The sequence below is a fragment of the Oncorhynchus clarkii genome, chromosome 8, assembly GCF_045791955.1.
Source record: "Oncorhynchus clarkii lewisi isolate Uvic-CL-2024 chromosome 8, UVic_Ocla_1.0, whole genome shotgun sequence".
Lineage (NCBI taxonomy): Eukaryota > Metazoa > Chordata > Actinopteri > Salmoniformes > Salmonidae > Oncorhynchus > Oncorhynchus clarkii.
The window spans coordinates 14,041,160-14,062,933 of NC_092154.1; the positions used below are offsets into that span (position 1 = coordinate 14,041,160).

The 21,774-nt window shown below is 42.6% G+C and overlaps 1 protein-coding gene across 1 annotated transcript in view; it reads left to right on the forward strand.

The window, feature by feature from the left end:
• LOC139414985 (protein phosphatase 2, regulatory subunit B', alpha isoform) overlaps positions 1–14,955 on the forward strand; it is a 73,787-nt gene extending 58,832 nt beyond the window's left edge. The window contains exons 5-13 of the mRNA XM_071162671.1: positions 9,865–9,995; positions 10,916–10,975; positions 11,742–11,850; positions 12,577–12,630; positions 12,949–12,999; positions 13,149–13,268; positions 13,613–13,740; positions 14,146–14,247; positions 14,523–14,955. Coding sequence (XP_071018772.1) covers positions 9,865–9,995; positions 10,916–10,975; positions 11,742–11,850; positions 12,577–12,630; positions 12,949–12,999; positions 13,149–13,268; positions 13,613–13,740; positions 14,146–14,247; positions 14,523–14,763 — 996 coding nt within the window. The 3' untranslated portion in view covers positions 14,764–14,955. The remainder of the gene's footprint in view (positions 1–9,864; positions 9,996–10,915; positions 10,976–11,741; positions 11,851–12,576; positions 12,631–12,948; positions 13,000–13,148; positions 13,269–13,612; positions 13,741–14,145; positions 14,248–14,522) is intronic.
• The last annotated feature ends 6,819 nt before the right edge of the window (positions 14,956–21,774 follow it).

Genomic DNA, 21,774 nt, shown 5'->3' on the forward strand with positions numbered 1-21,774 from the left:
ACCCCGGTATGGTACAGGAACAGTATGAAGGTATGACCATTTGAATACCACCCAGCCCTACAGAACACAAACCTGGTCAGAGCTGTTCTACATCTATAATGTCTCGTTAGCTAGGTGGTTAGACTGTGTTGGCTTAGCTTGTTAGCACCAATAGTGTAACAGCCCTCTACTTTCAGAATATTTTCATCATTCATACAGTGAAACGTATCGACTGACTGATGACGAATGTACAGTACTGTGTCCCTCTGGGAGCTTTGTCTCTGAGACATCATAGGCTCTTCTTCGATGACCCTGTAGAACAGAACAATTCGCTCCGCTCCTAGACCCCAGTGCTACTGTAACATAACAGACACAGCAGAGGTCAAGTTCAGGACAAAATGCATTAGCCTCTGGGTGAAATCCCACTGGTCGGGTCTTGATGATCACTGATGGTGATTGAATATTGACCCTGGCCCCGGGCCCCGGGCCCCCTGCATGGCTGAATCATAGTCATGTCCGGGCCACGTTCCAACACTACCAAGCAACGTCCTTATCTATGGCCTATTTCTTTGTCCTCACTGATTTGAGCGGACTTGATGGATGCAGGCTAGGTAGCATTGCAAGAATAAAGGTGAAAACAGCAGTTAGCTGTAAATTAGCTTCCTCCATTTGGAGTGATGACACAAGGTCATACAATAGGTCAAAGGATATTAAGAGTATTGGGAAGCAGCCTAGTATCATCTGTGTGTCTGCAACAGAGGAGTCTGCTGCCTCGGTGCCAAGCTGGGGGAGCAGGGCTGGACTGTAATGGAGGAGGCTGCTGCCTTGGTGCCAGACTGAGGGAGGAGGGCGGGACTGGAACAGGGGCACTACTCTGCTGGAATAGCAACCCTGTCATTGTGGTCCTGGCAACCTCATAAAATGACGAAACCCACATTTTAGGAACTGGCCGACATCAGCACTAGCTAGGCTATTCCTCTGGGCTCAGTGGCATGTTCCACACCGCTCCTCTCCTTTGAACAGTAACGTTACAGTACTGATCACTGATACCAAAATCGCTCCTCTCCTTTAAACAGTAGCTAACATTACAGTACAAAGGACTGATCCTAAACCGCTCATTTCCTTTAAACAGCAATTTCCCTGCCCACACGACGCCATACACGTGGTTTGCGGATGTGAGGCCGGTTGGATGTACTGCCAAATTTTCTAAAACAACATTGGAGGCAGCTTATGGTAGAGAAATTAACATTAAATTACCTGGCAACCGCTCTTGTGGACATTCCTGCAGTCAGCATGCCAATTGCACACTCCCTCAACTTGAGACATCTGTGGCATTGTTGTGTGACAAAACTGCACATTTTAGAATGGTCTTTTATTGTCCCGAGCACAAGGTGCACCTGTGTAATGATCATACTTCTTGATGTGCCGCACCTGTCAGGAGGATGGATTATCTTGACAAAGGAGAAATGCTCACTAACAGGGACGTAAACAAATTTGTTATCAAAATTTGAGAGAAAAGCTTTTTGTGCGATTGGAAAATTTCTGTGATTTTATTTTTTATTTTAGCTCAGGAAATAATTTGATTTATGTCTGTTCTTGGCTCTAATGACTAGTAGGTAGTGGCAGGTAGCCTAGCGGTTAGCGCGTTGGGGCAGTAACCGAAAGGTCGCTGGTTTGAATACACGAGGTAAAAAAGGTCAAAGCTCTGTGCCCTTGAGCAAAGCACTTAACCCTAACTATCACCAGTGGCGCTGTACTACTATGGCTGACCCTGTAAAACAACACATTTCACAGCACCTATCTGGTGTATGTGACAAAAACATAATTTTTTGTTGTAACAGGCATATAGTTGACTATATTTGTCACATTTGGTGATAAAAACATAGTTTCAACTAAAACTTACTGTCTTTAAATTATGTTTATTTGATTTTTATACCACCCTCTGTAGGTATGACTGGGACCTCTGTATGTTTACGCTGCTATTTGTTCCTATACATTGGTTGGTTGTTTAGCAACGAAATCAACAGGTGCGCAACTATGGGGTGAAACAGATGGGGTTGGCTTAAATTGTTGTAAAATATATTGTCTCTAATGTTTATTGAAAATATAAATAAATGAGCTCTTATTGTCTCTCAAATGCATCGTTACAGTTGTTTTAATATTACTGATTGTGGCTTCTATCAATGTAATTGTCTGCATCTTTTCCAATCCCCCATATACAGTGGGGCAAAAAAGTATTTAGTCAGCCACCAATTGTGCAAGTTCTCCCACTTAAAAAAGATGAGAGGCCTGTAATTTCCATCATAGGTACACTTCAACTATGACAGACAAAATAAATTTTAAAAAATCCAGAAAATCACATTAGGATTTTTTAATGAATTTATTTGCAAATTATGGTGGAAAATAAGTATTTGGTCACCTACAAACAAGCAAGATTTCTGGCTCACACAGACCTGCAACTTCTTCTTTAAGAGGCTCCTCTGTCCTCCACTCGTTACCTGTATTAATGGCACCTGTTTGAACTTGTTATCAGTATAAAAGACCCCTGTCCACAACCTCAAACAGTCACACTCCAAACTCCACTATGGCCAAGACCAAAGAGCTGTCAAAGGACACCAGAAACAAAATTGTAGACCTGCACCAGGCTAGGAAGACTGAATCTACAATAGGTAAGCAGCTTTGTTTGAAGAAATCAACTGTGGGAGCAATTATTAGGAAATGGAAGACATACAAGACCACTGATAATCTCCCTCGATCTGGGGCTCCACGTAAGATCTCACCCCGTGGGGTCAAAATGATCACAAGAACGGTGAGCAAAAATCTCAGAACCACACGGGGGGGACCTAGTGAATGACCTGCAGAGAGCTGGGACCAAAGTAACAAAGCCTACCATCAGTAACACACTACGCCGCCAGGGACTCAAATCCTGCAGTGCCAGACGTGTCCCCCTGCTTAAGCCAGTACATGTCCAGGCCCGTCTGAAGTTTGCTAGAGAGCATTTGGATGATCCAGAAGAAGTTTGGGAGAATGTCATATGGTCAGATGAAACCAAAATATTACTTTTTGGTAAAAACTAAACTTGTCGTGTTTGGAGGACAAAGAATGCTGAGTTGCATCCAAAGAACACCAGCTGGCCGGTGTGTTTACGGACATATTCAATCAATCCCTATACCAGTCTGCTGTTCCCACATGCTTCAAGAGGGCCACCATTGTTCCTGTTCCCAAGAAAGCTAAGGTAACTGAGCTAAACGACTACCGCCCCGTAGCACTCACTTCCGTCATCATGAAGTGCTTTGAGAGACTAGTCAAGGACCATATCACCTCCACCCTACCCGACACCCTAGACCCACTCCAATTTGCTTACCGCCCAAATAGGTCCACAGACGATGCAATCTCAACCACACTGCACACTGCCCTAACCCATCTGGACAAGAGGAATACCTATGTGAGAATGCTGTTCATCGACTACAGCTCGGCATTCAACACTATAGTACCCTCCAAGCTCGTCATCAAGCTCGAGACCCTGGGTCTCGACCCCGCCCTGTGCAACTGGGTACTGGACTTCCTGACGGGCCGCCCCCAGGTGGTGAGGGTAGGCAACAACATCTCCACCCTGCTGATCCTCAACACTGGGGCCCCACAAGGGTACGTTCTGAGCCCTCTCCTGTACTCCCTGTTCACCCACGACTGCGTGGCCACGCACGCCTCCAACTCAATCATCAAGTTTGCGGACGACACAACAGTGGTAGGCTTGATTACCAACAACGACGAGACGGCCTACAGGGAGGAGGTGAGGGCCCTCGGAGTATGGTGTCAGGAAAATAACCTCACACTCAACGTCAACAAAACTAAGGAGATGATTGTGGACTTCAGGAAACAGCAGAGGGAACACCCCCCTATCCACATCGATGGAACAGTAGTGGAGAGGGTAGCAAGTTTTAAGTTCCTCGGCATACACATCACAGACAAACTGAATTGGTCCACTCACACAGACAGCATCGTGAAGAAGGCGCAGCAGCGCCTCTTCAACCTCAGGAGGCTGAAGAAATTCGGTTTGTCACCAAAAGCACTCACAAACTTCTACAGATGCACAATCGAGAGCATCCTGGCGGGCTGTATCACCGACTGGTACGGCAACTGCTCCGCCCACAACCGTAAGGCTCTCCAGAGGGTAGTAAGGTCTGCACAACGCATCACCGGGGGCAAACTACCTGCCCTCCAGGACACTTACACCACCCGATGTTACAGGAAGGCCATAAAGATCATCAAGGACATCAACCACCCGAGCCACTGCCTGTTCACCCCGCTATCATCCAGAAGGCGAGGTCAGTACAGGTGCATCAAAGCTGGGACCAAGAGACTGAAAAACAGCTTCTATCTCAAGGCCATCAGACTGTTAAACAGCCACCACTAACACTGAGTGGCTGCTGCCAACACACTGACACTGACTCAACTCCAGCCACTTTAATAATGGGAATTGATGGGAAATGATGTAAATATATCACTAGCCACTTTAAACAATGCTACCTTATATAATGTTACTTACCCTACATTATTCATCTCATATGCATACGTATATACTGTACTCTATATCATCGACTGCATCCTTATGTAATACATGTATCACTAGCCACTTTAACTATGCCACTTTGTTTACATACTCACCTCATGTATATACTGTACTCGATACCATCTACTGTATCCTGCCTATGCTGCTCTGTACCATCACTCATTCATATATCCTTATGTACATATTCTTTATCCCCTTACACTGTGTATAAGACAGTAGTTTTGGAATTGTTAGTTAGATTACTTGTTTGTTATTACTGCATTGTCGGAACTAGAAGCACAAGCATTTCGCTACACTCGCATTAACATTTGCTAACCATGTGTATGTGACAAATAAAATTTGATTTGATTTACCTACTGTAAAGCATGGGGGTGGAAACCTCATGCTTTGGGGCTGTTTTTCTGCAAAGGGACCAGGACGACTGATCCGTGTAAAGGAAAGAATGAATGGGGCCATGTATCGTGATATTTTGAGTGAAAACCTCCTTCCATCAGCAAGGGCATTGAAGATGAAACATGGCTGGGTCTTTCAGCATGACAATGATCCCAAACACACCGCCCGGGCAACGAAGGAGTGGCTTCATAAGAAGCATTTCAAGGTCCTGGAGTGGCCTAGCCAGTCTCCAGATCTCAACCCCATAAATCTTTGGAGGGAGTTGAAAGTCTGTGTTGCCCAGCAACAGCCCCAAAACATCACTGCTCTAGAGGAGATCTGCATGGAGGAATGGGCCAAAATACCAGCAACAGTGTGTGAAAACCTTGTCAAACGTTTTCTGTAAGTCTTCACCTCTCTCATTGCCAACAAAGGGTATATAACAAAGTATTGAGAAACTTTTGTTATTGACCAAATACTTATTTTCCACCATAATTTGCAAATAAATTCATTAAAAATCCTACAATGTGATTTTCTGGATTTTTTTTCTCATTTTGTCTGTCATAGTTGAAGTGTACCTATGATTAAAATTACAGGCCTCTCTCATCTTTTTAAGTGGGAGAACTTGCACAATTGGTAGCTGACTAAATACTTTTTTGCCCCACTGTATATGCCAATTATGTGACGATCCGACCGCATTCTGTCCCCTATCAACAGTTATTTATTTTGTATTATTTTTTAAAAACTTTTGGCACCAAAGAGAATTACATAAGAAAGTAATCAACACGACTAGCTTGATTAAGCTTCCGCCATGTATATCTCACTAGATCAGGGTATTTAAGCCTCCATATATCCACTAATTCCAATATATCCATGACATTCATGATTTCCTTAAGTACCTGAAGGTGATAGTGTGATGTCCTTTATAGGTCCATAGAGGTATTTAAAACCATAGTATAATCTCCCACCATAATAATAGACTTGTGTTGCTTGTAGGGTTGATAAATTGTTATATATATTTTCAAAGAATCGTGGATCATCATTATTTGGACCGTATAGGTTAAGAAGCTGTGGTCCAATAACATTTAAAATCATCTACCTTGAGGATCTGTTTGGACAATTTGCACAATTTAATTGATATTACTGTTAATTAATATTGTCACCCCTTTTGAGTTTCTTTGCCCATGGGAGAAATATATTTCGCCCCCTGTCCTTTTTCCACAAAACTTCATCTAAAATTGTTGAATGAGTTTCCTGTAAACCAATAGATGATATATTCCTTCTCTTTTAGCCAGGTAAATACTGATAGTATTTTCTTATTATCTGCTAAGACATTACAATTATAACTGGCTATACTGATTTCACTAATTACCATAATGAGACAAGTTTCAATTCCATTTATCATAATATATGTTTGTAAACGTACCATGATGATTGTCTATATAGCTGTACCATGATAATTGCATTGCTACTATGTAAACCTCCAATTGGTCCCAACTATTCCACCTACTAAAACCCCTCCTCATCCCAAGTTGGGTTGTCATCCCAGTGACCGGTAGACCACCCATGATCCCATGGCCCCCAAGAGACCAGGACCCCTCCTTCGAAAAGAGCACAGTGCCACCCACAGAGCATAAGCAGATCAACCGATAAAACTCGCTGGCCATGGCAGAACACTGACATTCCTGTCTTGCAGGAAATCACGCACAGAACGAGCAGTATGGCTGGTGGCATTGTCATGCTGGAGGGTCATGTCAGGATGAGCCTGCAGGAAGGGTACCGCATGAGGGAGGAGGATGTCTTTCCTGTAACGCACAGTGTTGAGGTTTCTTGCATTGACAACGAGCTCAGTCTGATGATGCTGTGACACATCACCCCAGACCATGACAGACCCTCCACCTCCAAATCGATCCCGCTCCAGAGTACAGGCCTCGATGTAACGCTCATTCCTTCGATGATAAACGCGAATCAGACCATCACCCCTGGTGAGACAAAACCGCAACTCGTCAGTGAAGAGCACTTTTTGTCAGTCCTGTCTAATCCAGCTACGGTGGGTTTGTCCCCATAGGCGATGTTGTTGCAGGTGATGTCTGCCTTACAACAGGCCTACAAGCCCTCAGTTCAGCCTCAACTCAGCCTAATGCGGACAGTCTGATCACTGATGGAGGGAATGTACATTCCTGGTGTAACTCGGGCAGTTGTTGCAATCCTGTACCAGTCCCGCAGGTGGGGTGTTGGGATGTCCGGATCCTGTGCAGGTGTTGTTACATGTGGTCTGCCACTGAGAGGACGATCACCTGTCCGCCCTGTCTCTCTGTCTTAGGCGTCTCACAGTACCGACATTGCAATTTATTGCTCTGGCCACATCTGCAGTCCTCATGCCTCCTTGCAGGCTGACTACACTGCTCACATCGCGTGCATTTAGAAATCTATGTTATTCAATTATTGCACCCACACTGCTCGCGCGCGGCAACGAGCGTCTGCGATGCCAAGGGCTAAAATAGAAGTCAATTCTATTTCCGACGCAGATCATGCTGCAAGTCCTGCCTCTCCCATCTCCTCATTGGTTAGAAGCAGGTACCCACGTGCCATCACCTCATTGGTTATACCCACGTGTGTGACTGAAAGATGAATGAGGTCAGTGGCGGTAATACACCTAATTTATGAAAGTTGCCAATCGCAATATAAAGTCAAGAGAAGAAAAGGTCTGGAAGGAGGAGAGATGACTAGGAACGATTTGGTTGACCGTTTTATGTGTGGATTAATTGTCGGAGTAGAGGACCTTGTGCATTTCAGGTAAAATAACAACTCAATGTTTATATCACAGGACAAATTAGCTAGTAACAGCAAGCTAGCTAAATGAGACAAATTAGCTAGCAATTGCAAGCTAAATTGCCATAAATGTTTAATGCTTTTCTACCTGTCCCCAAATTAATGTCATTGGTTCAGAGTTTGTTTTGATGTTTTAACCTGCGTGTGTCGTGATCGCGTTTGGTATGGGGGGGACAAAATACCTTTATGCACTATGGCGCATGCGCGCAGACGGTTTGTATTCTGTGTTAGGCATGTTCACGCAGATGAGCAGGAACCCTGGACATCTTTTGGTGTTTTTCAGAGTCAGTAGAAAGGTCTCTCTAGTGTCCTAAATTTTCATAACCGTGACCTTAATTGCCTACCGTCTGCTGTTAGTGTCTTAACAACCGTTCCACGGGTGCATATTCATGGGAAACAGTGTTTTAAACCCTTTACAATGAATATCTGTGAAGATATTGGGATTTTTACGAATTATCTTTGAAAGACAGGTTCCTGAAAAGGGGACATTTCTTTTTCTGCAGAGTTTATTTGTAATAATGTAGATAGTTTATGCAAAGGATTGTTACCTTTTACCAGTATTGTCATTACAAAAGTTACATTTTGGCAAGCAATTATTATTTTAGCCAACAATTATTGTGATTCATCCTATATTGTCCCTCACATCTTTACAACAGTTGTGGGATACACACACACACACTCAACCCCTTTCTCCCACAAACAACCATATGCTCAACAGTTGCACCATCCCAGAGCCCAACTCGAGAAAGGTTATGATTTACGAACGCATATACAGTTGCAGCTGAATGAGAAGGCCTGCAAAATTGATAAAAACGGCCAGAAATGGGGAGATTTGGTTAACCATTGTCACATCCTAGGTGATGGAGGTCAGATATACCCCTTTCCCCTGAAACACCCACACATGTTCCCCCGTAGTGACCATGTTCACAAGCATCTCTGTGCAGTCAGACCTTTGATTTTGTGCCACCACATGGCCACAATAATATGCCCCCTCTCTGAATGTTCGAGTGTGACCCCCTCCCCATGGGTTACTGCAGCTAGTGTTGCCAGCACTGCCACTGCCTGGGTGGGGGCACCCCACCGGAATCCCCACCGGCTAGGTACAAGGTTCTCATTAGCAGCTTTTGAGAATTTCCTTGTATATTATGCTCTCCCATCAAGGGGCTTTTTTGCTATCTATTTGTACTGTTCGTTTCTCTAGTTCATTTTTTAAGATGAACTCTTTTGACATAAATAGTTTTTGTTTTCAAGATTAGTATTGAATTGCATGGCCTCTAAAGGCACATGTGACATACAATATGGAAATAATCTGTTGTACCTATGTAGGAAAAAATTTGTTGTAAATGATTTTGTCTTGGTTAAAACAATTTGTCATCCGGTAGACTTTAATTAAATTTCCAATATTCTCGAGTAATGCGTTTACCAATTATTTGATGGTCCGACCTCATTCTGTCCTCTATCAGCACTATTTAAACGTTTGTTGCCAGCGAAAATGACAAGGCAATCAAGACGACTAGCTTGATTGAACCTGCTCCATGTAGATCTCACTAGGTCAGGGTATTTAAGCCTCCATATGTCATGTCCACTAGTTCCAATATATCCATAATATTTGTAATTTCCTTAAGCGCGTGAGGGTGATAGTTTGTAGTGTGATTTACTTTACGGTCCATTGAGGTACTTGAAACCGTATTATAATCTCCCACTATAATAATTGTGTCATGTATTGCCTGTAAGCTCGATAAATTATTTTATGTATTTCTAAAGAAGCGTGGATCATCATTATTTGGAACATGTAGATAAATTAGCAAAATCTCTTTATAGTCCAATAGCATATGTAAAAGATTCATCTATTGACAATTTTGGTAAGAGGGCCTGGGTATGGCTTTGCTTTAGGTGCCTTTTGCACCGCGCCTGTAAAATAGAATTGAGTTGAAACACCACTGTTACCATAGAGAGAGACACAGCCCAGTCAGAAACAAAACTTTCGATTCTAGGTTTGAAATGCTTTGAAATGACACTGGGAAGCAAAGGAAATAACTTTTTGCTCTCTCGCTCTTGCTCTCTCTCTCCTCGCTCTCTCTCTCCCCCCCCCTCTTCTTTGACCTTGGCAGCTTCTGGAACTGTTTGACAGCGAGGACCCCCGGGAGAGGGACTTCCTGAAGACAGTCCTGCATCGGATCTACGGGAAGTTCCTGGGGTTGCGGGCTTTCATCAGGAAGCAGATCAACAACATCTTCTTGCGGTGAGTGAATAGTGAAGTGCCCCTCTCTCTTGTTCACAGGAGTAAACAGTGGGAACCACACAGGTATCCGTCAAACTGAGTTCAACCCCCCCCCCCCCCCCCCCCCCCCGCGCAGCTCGGCACCTAAAAAGTCCATGCTCGTATTCATTAGGGCTTATCGTAGCAAAACGTTTTCAACTGGAATAGAACATTTGCGTTTCTCGTTGGACGAGATCATGATTAACCGCAACCTTCCCTGTGTTCCTGGGAGCCCACTCCTGTCAGTTGACTTCCCCTCTTCTTTCTGTCTATTCCCTGGCTGAGAAGGGGAACTGTCCAGCTTTCTGTCTATTCCCTGGCTGAGAAGGGGAACTGTCCAGCTTTCCGTCTATTCCCTGGCTGAGAAGGGGAACGGTCCAGCTTTCCGTCTATTCCCTGGCTGAGAAGGGGAACGGTCCAGCTTTCCGTCTATTCCCTGGCTGAGAAGGGGAACTGTCCAGCTTACCGTCTATTCCCTGGCTGAGAAGGGGAACTGTCCAGCTTTCCGTCTATTCCCTGGCTGAGAAGGGGAACTGTCCTACTTTCTGTCAATGCCCTGGTTGAGAAGGGAAACTGTCCTGCTGTGATCGTTTCCCTGGCAGGCTTTCCTAACCAGGTTCTTTCAGGCAGCAGCTTGGGGACAACTGGTAGATAGATGGGACATGATCAAGCCTACGTCAGAGCCACAGTACAACTGGTGTCAGTGGCTGAGCACATTTCACAGGTTTTACACATGCTATGATTCGACTCTGAACATCGATGTTAGCAGAGGGGGCCATCCGCATGCACTGTCTCTATCCCTCTCTCTCTGCTCCGTTGTGTCCTATCAGAGCCAAATGCTCCGCTACTCAGTGTGTAGTCATTTGTAGTTTAATTGTGATGGTGTGTTTGTGTTCTGGTAGGTTCATCTACGAGACTGATCACTTCAACGGAGTGGCCGAACTCCTGGAGATACTGGGGAGGTGAGTCCAGAGGTGGTGTGGTGGGACGCTGGGGAGGTGGTGGGACGCTGGGGGGAGGTGGTGGGACGCTGGGGGGGTGGTGGGACGCTGGGGAGGTGGTGGGACGCCGGGGGGGAGGTGGTGTGGTGGGACGCTGGGGGGAGGTGGTGTGGTGGGACGCTGGGGAGGTGGTGGGACGCTGGGGGGAGGTGGTGGGACGCTGGGGGGAGGTGGTGTGGTGCGACTCTGGGGAGGTGGTGTGGTGGGAGTTCAAGCATGCATCAACTGCATCAACATATATTGTTATCAAGCACCTTTGACTCTAGCAGCAGTGGCACAGCGAGCTCAAGGAACTAGGACATGCAACCATTTACACTCGTATGCCAGAATATCTCCATTTGAGCTAATATACTCACCACTACATCAGTAGGTCCCTTTAGTGTTGCTACAGGCTTTTCTGCTGTTAGCTCCCCATCCCCACAGAATTCTGGGAAACCCAGTCACACTGCTGACTGCTGACCTGACTTTTTGAGCTAAAGGACGCAAGTGGCTCTTCCTGTTTAGTTTTATTTGTAGAAAGTGTTCTTTTGTTCCAGCAGTAAAATGTCTCTCTGGCTCTAGCTATGAATAGTCATCTCTGCTTCTCAGACCGCCTACCCTGCTCTCTGTGTCCTCAGCTATACTGTGTGTGTGTGTGTGTGTGTGTGTGTGTGTGTGTGTGTGTGTTTGCAAATGCTTGCTTCTCAAGGCAATGATTGATTGAAGTGTTGTTTTTGTCTATCTGCAGCATCATCAATGGCTTTGCACTGCCATTGAAGGCGGAACACAAGCAGTTCCTGATGAAGGTGCTCATCCCCATGCATACCGCCAAAGGACTGGCCCTGTTCCACGCACAGGTAACCAAATGTGTAACTGATGCTCAATTAAGTTATGAATCCATTCGTGTTAAGAGAAGAGGTAGAACTAGGATTGGAACTGGAATGAGCATCTCCACCCTCTCTTTGAAAACTACGTGCCGAATGTCCCCTCCACTTCCAAAATTCAAAATATGCTAAATCATGATTTGTCCAAAGCACCGGAACTAATGCTGTTGGTTATCTCACGTGGCCCGTCATATCACAACAGATCTATGATACCATTTATGTTTACGTGGTCTGTCTACGAGAGATTTCCAAATTCCTAATACCAGATTAATAAATAACCCTTTTTAAAGGGGTTGATTTGAAATACTCACTCTCACTAGACAACAACTCTTCTCTTCTTAGAAGCTATCTAAATCTGAGAAATGTACCTGGCATAATGTGGGTTTTAAAAGAAATTCTAGGTATAAGTTCATACAATATTATCATATGGTAATTAGCCTAGCTACCCATTTTGTTCTGTCAGGTCAGGCTTTGTGAACAGTAGATGACCTAGATGCCTTGTTAAGCATAACTCTCATGAGCTGAAGTGAACTGCCCTCTGAAAAAAAGCCTTGGATAACAGTGCCATCTAGTGGCCGTAGAATGAACTTGAAAGCTCTGATAGTATTGTGTACAGGACATACCACATTGGGAACGTACCACATTTCTGTTAACAGTAAGTAAATAATATCACTCACTACCTGTTCTGTTTCCTTTTAGCTGGCCTACTGTGTCGTCCAGTTCCTGGAGAAGGACCCCACCCTCACAGAGCCGGTACTCTAACCAACTAACATTCGTCACGTTGTCCTACCGTCGGGACACTAGGTCCTGCTCTCCCTTGGAGCTGTAGGAATGTTGTTGTGTGCTAGGAATCTGTGCACCTTTCATGTAGGGGACAAACAATGTTAGCTTTCTCAAACAAGTTTGAGTCCAAAATCATGAATAGTTCATATGGTACCTAGCTAAATGGCATGTAAAATGCTGCAGCACTATCGACCTATGTACAGTACTGTAGGTTTGTTGACTAAAGACAAAGACAAAAAAAACTAAAGGTATTTCCTTGGAACTTAGTGTCATCTGTTCAATCCTCAGGTGATTCGGGGGCTGTTGAAGTTTTGGCCCAAAACCTGTAGCCAGAAGGAGGTATGTCTGTATGTCATGACTGGTAGATGACACCGAACACGCTAACAGATGCTGTACCTTGTATACCATAAGTGTGGTTCTGAACAGTTTACCTGGTTCTCTTGAACAAATGACTTCCTCATGTGTCTGTTGTTTCCCACCTGTCCTAGGTGATGTACCTGGGGGAAATGGAGGAGATCCTGGATGTCATTGAGCCCACCCAGTTCAAGAAGATCCAAGAGCCCCTGTTCAAGCAGATCTCCAGATGTGTGGCCAACCCCCACTTCCAGGTACAGTCTTGACTTCCTTGACCTTCAACTTACTTTTAGCTCCTAGTGGAGCAAATGGCATCACTAAAAGTGCGTCTCCAGCTAACCCTGATCTGGGACGTTTTCTTGAGTTTTTTTCAGGTGGTTCCTCATACAGTACATTAAGGCTATTTCTGCTCCTCCATTTACTGCTACATGTACTTTTTTCCCTTTCATTTTTCATAATGACCTCCTCAAGGAGCTTTCCAGCACTTCTCTAAATGGGTTTTCAATCTGGCAGTGGAGCTGTGAAAATGGCTGCCCTATACGTAACATGTTCCTGTCATTTACTGCCAGCCCGGCTCATTTCTTGTTGATCCCAACAGGTAGCGGAAAGAGCCCTCTACTTCTGGAACAACGAGTACATCCTGAGCCTGATTGAGGAGAACATCGACAAGATTCTGCCTATCATGTTTGGTAGCCTGTACAGAATCTCCAAAGAACACTGGAACCCGTACGTATGCCACTCTCCGGTTCTCAACTAGTTTTTTATTTGAATTGTTTTATTTGACCTTTTATTTAACTTGGCAAGTCAGTTAAGAACAAATTCTTTGCCCCTCAGGGTAAAGCATTAACAAGCAACGCCATCCTTAATAATACTCAACTCTCTTACCTGTAGTTGGCGTAGATGTTGGGGTCTTATGTTATTCCTCTCTAACGAACTATGTACGTATGACAAAATGGTCATGTCTCCAGATATCAATGTCATGTGTCCTCCAACATCCTGTCACTGAAATACCAAAGGAATGTTTTTCCAGTTATTTAATCTCAACATTGCTACTGTAGGATTGACTGAGAGCCGGTAAATATCCTCTGGATGTATTTAAGTCAGATGCCATTGTCCCCTGTGTGTTTCCAGGACGATTGTAGCTCTGGTCTACAACGTGCTGAAGACCCTGATGGAGATGAACAGCACACTATTTGACGAGCTGACAGCCTCTTACAAATCAGACAGACAGCGGTGAGCTCCCTGCCTCCAGCTCTCATATTCATTCTTGTTCTGCAGCCCGAACAAAGTGTTCACAAACTATTACAATAACTAGTCAGGTATAATTTATGAAGCGTGGAAACAAAGCTGCATGGTACAACACACTGGATTACATAAGTTCTGTTAGCTAGCCTTTTTCAAGGACAGTCGGGTCTGACAGCGTCGTGTGTGTGTCCGTCTGTGCGTGACATGTGTCCGTCCGTGCGTGACGTTGCGTCCGTGCGCCTGTAACGTGCTTGTCTCTCCAGGGAGAAGAAGAAGGAGCAGGAGAGGGAGGAGCTGTGGAAGAAGCTGGATGAGCTGAAGCTGAGCGACGCTGCGGCTCTGGTGCAGAACAACAGCCACGGGCTCCAGAACAACAACAGCAACAACAACAATCACCAAGAAAACCAGGAGAAGGGCACCGCTGTCATTGCAACGGACCATGAAGACCCTGTCGTCGCCATGGATACCGCAGAGAATGTCAAGGGCGTCAAGACTGCCAAATGACACAGGACTCCATTTTGTACTCTGTAACGGTTTCCAGGCCGTCTGAGAACTGTCAGGGAGGGGCTTGGGGGTGATGGGGAGGAGGGGCTTGGGGGTGATGGGGAGGAGGGGCTTGGGGGTGACGCGGAGGAGGGGCTTGGGGGTGACAGGGAGGAGGGGCTTGAGAAACTAGCCACACAAAAAAAAAAAAAAGAGATAAACCTCATCAGTATGTTAAATCTATATACAGTAAAACTACTTCAAATGCCAGAAATTCTCCTTTGGCAGAAAACGTATATTTCAACTTAAGACTATTTTGGGATGTTACAGTGTGACCACAGTATATTGGTAAACTTTTTTTGTCTGATCAAAGAATTTATCCTTTCACATTTAGTTTCTTAACTGAGAAAAGTTTTTTTTTTTTGGGGGGGGGGGGGGGGGGGGGGGGGGGGGGGGTGATATTCAATGTATGAAAATATAGGAGGGGGAGAAAATGACTTGAAAATAACCTTTCTGATTGTGCTGCACTTCGAGAAGCTAAATGGCTATTTTAAGATGTCTATTTTGTATGTGCTTTCATCACTGCTGCCAACATAGGGGTGCAAACTGTAAGGAAGAGGGGGTCGGGGGTGAGCTTTGGAGGGTGGGTGGGTGGGTGGGGGGCTATGGAGAGAGGACTGTGTTAATAGTCTCTACATAGGAGACCTGAGTGAATGTCACTATCATGAGGTCTTGTGTTTTCGGGTGTTTGGTATATGTATCTGAATACATGAAGCTTAATGTTATAGCCGTTATTATAGCACATTCAAGAACTGCAGCCATACAACCTATTTACAGTAAGTATTTGAAATGAGTTTAGTTTAGAGAAACGAACGATGAAACGGGCACAGATTTAAGTAAGTATAACATATTTTTCCAGTCTGAATAGAGAATTGATTAATAGATAATGCCGATGTAGAAAAAGGTAATGAAATGAGCCATATATTTTTTTCCCAGAGTATTGTTAAAGGCAGAGATGTGGATTTTTGAAGCCAGATGGTGGCAGATTGCCGATTAGTCTGGTTTCTGCAGATTTAAACGTGGCTGGATGAAGTGTGTGCGTATGTGGGTCAGGGGTGTTTGCTTTAACGTGTCTGTTCTCTATTGTAGGTCCAGTCTTTTCTGATGCCTTTTCTGTCAGAGTGTACCATTCCAATCTCTGTGACATGCAACTGTGTGGGGAACCTGTTTTGTAATAACTGACCTTATCTAGGTTTTAAATAAAAAATAAAGTCTACCATATGTTTCTACTCTAAAACCACAGGACTATGGCTCTTTCTTTCGTATTGAGTAGCAGCGACACGTTGTCACCAGATGGCGCCAGAATTTAATATGAATCTTCTGTGGGAATTGTAGTACGCCTATTTGAAAACCTATCTATCAAAAGTTAAATATAGGCCTTGATTCTATCAGATCAAGCGTTGACCCTCATTGGCAGACATCCACATAGCAGATGTTTTGGAGATGTAACCGGTATGAACTGACCAATAGGTTAGTGGCTGCCCGTCCTGATTGATCCGTGCTATCCGGACCGGGATCCTTGGGACATCCTAATCCCAACCATTGTACATTTCAACTTCAATGCGGTAGGGACGTCCCAAGGATTCCAGATAGCATTTCCATATTATCCCTACAGCGTTAAAGTTCAAAGCGGCGATAGAAAGTGTAGGCTAATGCATGTTTTCATGTTAATTTTGATGGGGGATTTATTGCTTCATTATAATTGATGCGTAGACAATAGACAAATATACATTGAAGTGATTGAACTTGTAACACGGCTGAACGGGATTTGTCAGATTATAAAGTCGGGTGGTTTCGTTGCATCCAATGGCAGTGCATAGAGCTAGATAGAGGAATTGTCTTTGTATCTGTTTCATTACTGCAGTGGTTCACAACTCCGGGCCTCAAGTATCCCCAACGATACACATTTTTATTGTAGTTCTGGAACAGCACACCTGATTAAACTTGTCAACTAATCATCAGGCCCTCAATGAGTTAAGTCAGGCACGTTTGTCTGGGGCTACAACAAAAATGTGTGCTGTTGGGGGTACTCGAGGACCGGAATTTGGAACCACTGCATTATAGCCTCTGTGACAGCATGGGCAGCACCATTTAGGCTATGCCATTTTGAAGTACTCAATTTTCTTGACGATTGGCTGATCCATCCTGATGACCCGGTTGGACATGACACCAAAAGGGTCACCAGGAGGGATCAGCCAATGAAGTTGGAAGTCTCACCCAGTTGACCACATTAAAATGGTGGAAGCCCTCAATGGCGCTGCCAATGCTAATATTGCCTTTTGTCCAATAGAGGTCTCTATCATTCTCTATGCGCGGATCTGATAGAATCTTGCCATTATTTTTTTTCAAAGTATTCAAACCCAGCACAGGTTTAACATTTGATTGCCTTAAAGTTTCCTTTAAAAATCTATTAACTTTGGATTTTTCCCCTCTGATCTTCTACATAACCGCCACATTTAAAATGAAATACTTTTTAAATGTATTGGGGCATTCAAGTTTTATTTAGAAAAAGTTGAGACGAGCAAGCAAATATTTGTTTTTAAATGTAGTATACCCTCTTATTAAAATACTATAGCAACCTTAGTTCAACACCAATCAAGAGATTTTAGCCTCTTAGCTCAGGCATAATCTGTGAGGAAGTTGTGTATCTCTTTGCTGGAAGCTTGAGGGCATTATTTTTTGCTAAATTAGAAACGTGTAAAGGGGCATTTCATTAAATGTATACTGTATGGCCTTACAAATTGAAATCTGGGATGTCTTGATGGCAACAGTATCCTCAGTGGTTGGGATGTAATCTATAACAATTCCTTTTTTTGTAAAAGTTTTTAGAGTGAAGATTTAAAGGGGCAATCCAGAGTTGAAACAATAACAAAGCACTCTCCTGCCACTTTTTTTTGGTAAAAAGCAGAGGGTTCAAATCAATATCAAATCAAATGTTATTAGTCACATGTGCCGAATACAGGGAAATGCTTACTTACGAGCCCCTAGCCAACAATGCAGTTTTTAAAAAATAATTAAAAAATATATATATAATAGAATAAGAAATAAAAGTAACAAGTAATTAAAGAGCAGGTTGCGGCTGGAGAAATGTAACTACTCTCAAATTCATAGACAGATCTATGGATACAAGGACTGACCATCAAAATTATAGTTTTATCCATGTTTTGAGGCTATACTGTGTTTTATTTACAAACATTGGAGATGAATAAGCTTATATTTTGGGTTCTGATGGGAGACGACACTTGAACTAAGCTCATGAGGCAAAACCTCTTCAGGATTTAACACTTTTTTTTTCAATTTTCAGCTAAAATGACACCTAAATCTAACTGCCTGTAGCTCAGGACCTGAAGCAAGGATATTAATTTTCTTGATACCATTTGAAAGGAAATACTTTGAAGTTTGTGGAAATGTTACTTTAATGTGGGAGAATATAACACATTAGATCTGGTAAAAGATAATACAAAGAAAAAACATGTGTTTTCTATGTAATTTTTTCTTCCATCTTTGAAATGCAGGAGAAAGGCCATAATATGACTTAGGAGTCTTTTAGATTAGATTTTGGCCACTACATGGCAGCAGTGTATGTGCAACATTTTAGACTGATCTAATAAACCATTGCATTACTGTTCAAAATGTGCTATCATGTCTGCCGAAATGTGCCTAATTGGTTTATTGGTACATTTAAGTACATAACTGTGCACTCTCCTCAAACAATAGCATGGTATTATTTCACTGTAATAGCTACTGTAAATTGGACAGTGCAGTTAGATTAACAATTTAAGCTTTCTGCCCATATAAGACATGTCTGTGTCCTGGGAAATGTTCTTGTTACTTACAACGTCATGCTAATCGCATTAGCGCACGTTAGCTCAATAACATACAGTGCCTTCAAAAAGTATTCACACCCCTTCATTTTGTCCATATTTTTTTGTTACAGCTTGAATTGAAATTAATTAAATGTAGATTTTTTTGGGTCACTGGCCTACACACAATACCCCATAATGTCTAAGTGGAATTATGTTTTTCAAAATGAAATAAAAAATGAAAAGCTGAAATGTATTGAGTCATGTTAAAATATACAACTAAAATATTTCCATTTGTGTTCCTTTCTTGTTTGAGTACCCACAAACAATATACAATATAACAACAAAATCTTAGTCTTTACACTGAAATAGGTTCTGATAGTAGTGTTTTGAATATGTCATCAGTGTGATCTCGGTTGTCACTAAGTTAGATTAATTTGATGTGTGTGTCTGTCTCATTAGTATGCAGAGTTCTATTTTGAGCAGGGAATACATGATTTGCATTGCTGTGTTTCATTTTGCAAGATGTCTGTGGGGTTTGGGGAAATTAGCTGTTTTGTGTTTAGATTTTTGAGTAGAGAAAAGCTGTAATCACGTCAGACCAACAAATATTTGTAACATCATCCACAAAAGAGTCACAGCAAAATATTTTGTATGATCTCTTATACACTATTTGGGGCCCATACACTATTTTAGGCCCAGCTGTTGGGGGAAACAGGTCACAAACAGGTCACAAAAGTATCTATATCCACAGTAAAACGAGTCCTATATCGACATAACTTGAAAGGCCACTCAGCAAGGAAGAAGCCACTGCTCCAAAACCGCCATTAAACAGCCAGACTACGTTTTGCCACTGCACGTAGGGACAAAGATGGTACTTTTTGGAGAAATGTCCTCTGGTCTGATGAAACTAAAATAGAACTGTTTGCCATAATGACCATTGTTATGTTTGGAAGAAAAAGGGGGAGGCTTGCAAGCCAAAGAACATCCTCCCAACCGTGAAGTACGGGGGTGGAAGCATCATGTTGTGGGGGTGCTTTGCTGCAGGAGGGACTGATACACTTCACAAAATCAATGGCATCATGAGGGAGAAAAATTATGTGGATATATTGAAGCAACATCTCAAGACATCAGTCAGGAAGTTAAAGCTTGGTCTTCCAAATGGACAATGACCCCAAGCATACTTCCAAAATTGTGGAAAAATGGCTTAAGGACAACAAAGTCAAGGTATTGGAGTGGCCATCACAAGGCCCTGACCTCAATCCTATAGAACATTTGTGGGCAGAACTGAAAAAAGCTTGTGCAAGCAGGGAGGCCTACCAACCAGACTCAGTTACACAAGCTCTGTCAGGAGGAATGGGCCAAAATTCACCCAATTTATTGTGGGAAGCTTGTGGAAGGCTACCCAAAACGTTTGACCCAAGTTAAACAATTTAAAGGCAATGCTACCAAATACTAATTAAGTGTATGTACATTTTTGACCCACTGGGAATGTGATGAAAGAAATAAAAGCTGAAATAAATCATTCTCTGTCACGCCCTGACCTTAGTTATCTTTGTTTTTTTAATTATTTTGGTTAGGTCAGGGTGTGACATGGGTGGTTGGTTTTGTTTTTGTATTGTCTATGTGTAGTTGCATGTCAGCACTCGTGTTATAGCTTCACGTTCGTTTTGTTATTTTGTTAGTTTGTTTAGTGTTCTTCGTTTAAATGAAGAAGAATGTATTCATATCACGCTGCGCCTTGGTCTCCTCGTTATGACGAACCTGATATTCTCTCTACTATTATTCTGACATTTCACATTCTTAAAATAAAGTGGTGATCCTAACTGACTTAAAACAGGGAATTTTAACTAGGATTAAATGTCAGGAATTGGGAAAAACTGAGTTTAAATGTAGTCGGCTAAGGTGTATGTAAACTTCCGACTTCAACTGTAGCTGATATGGCTGACTTGCTTAAACAAATATGTTTTCTACTGACAATTGAGATGTACAAACTGTGGCATAAAGGAACAAAAAGCGGATATGAGGCGATCCGTAATTTTAAATTAAGACATTAATGAGCGAGCTAAGACGGACATAGTCAATATAACTATTTGTTCAGCACTTTTGAAATGTACAGCAACAGGATTCAGAACATGGGCCGTTCTTACAGTATTCTCCTTGCACACCAAGTCAGGACATATAAACAGACAATGAAAGCTCTTTTATTTTTATTTTACAAATATTAGAATTTGTTTAGATCGTTGACAAAATATTACAATTAAATGTGTGAATACCTTCTGAAGGGGCTGTATGTCCAAAAATTGATGTCGCAACTCCAGATTTACCCTTTTTTACACCCAAAAATGCTTATTATAAAGTGTAAAAGGGGTAAAGGAGCTAATTTGTTGTGGTAGGATGTTTATCAATTACATTTCTTGCCAAAAAGTGAAATAAAGTCTGAATCTGAACATGATTGATAAGCACACAGCAATTATTTATATACACGGGAAAAGTTTTCAAGTCTTCATATTAAGATAATTGGATAAAGTGCGTGCTGTGCACCTGAGTAATGGGTCTACCATTCCAGTGTTTAATTGCTATATTGTAATTACTTCGCCACCATGGCCTATTTATTGCCTTACCTCCCTTATCTTACCTCATTTTCACACACTGTATATAGACATTTCTACTGTATTACTGACTGTATGTTTGTTTATTTCATGTGTAACTCTGTTGTTGTATGTGCCGAAATGCTTTGCTTTATCTTGGCCAGGTCGCAATGAGAACTTGTTCTCAACTAGCCTACCTGGTTAAATAAAGGTGAAATATTTTTTATATATATATATATATATATATAAAATAATGAGTCACACACAAAATAGTCTGTCTTTAGCTAGAAGGTACAGTGTATCTATAGCTGTATGATTCAACACAGAGAATAAAGGCACCGTATAGAGCAGTCCAAGGTATATGGTCAGTCTGCTGCAACCTGCAGAGCATTTTGTATTATTCTGTATGTAAATCCGACGACCTCCATCTAGTATGATATGTTACGTTTCGTATGATATGTATTAATTTGTAGATGTCCATCATCCATTCCGTATGATATGTTACGAATGACAATTTGTATGATATCTTGCAAAAGATATATGTAAGAATTCCAATTTGTTGTGGCTAACGTTAGCTA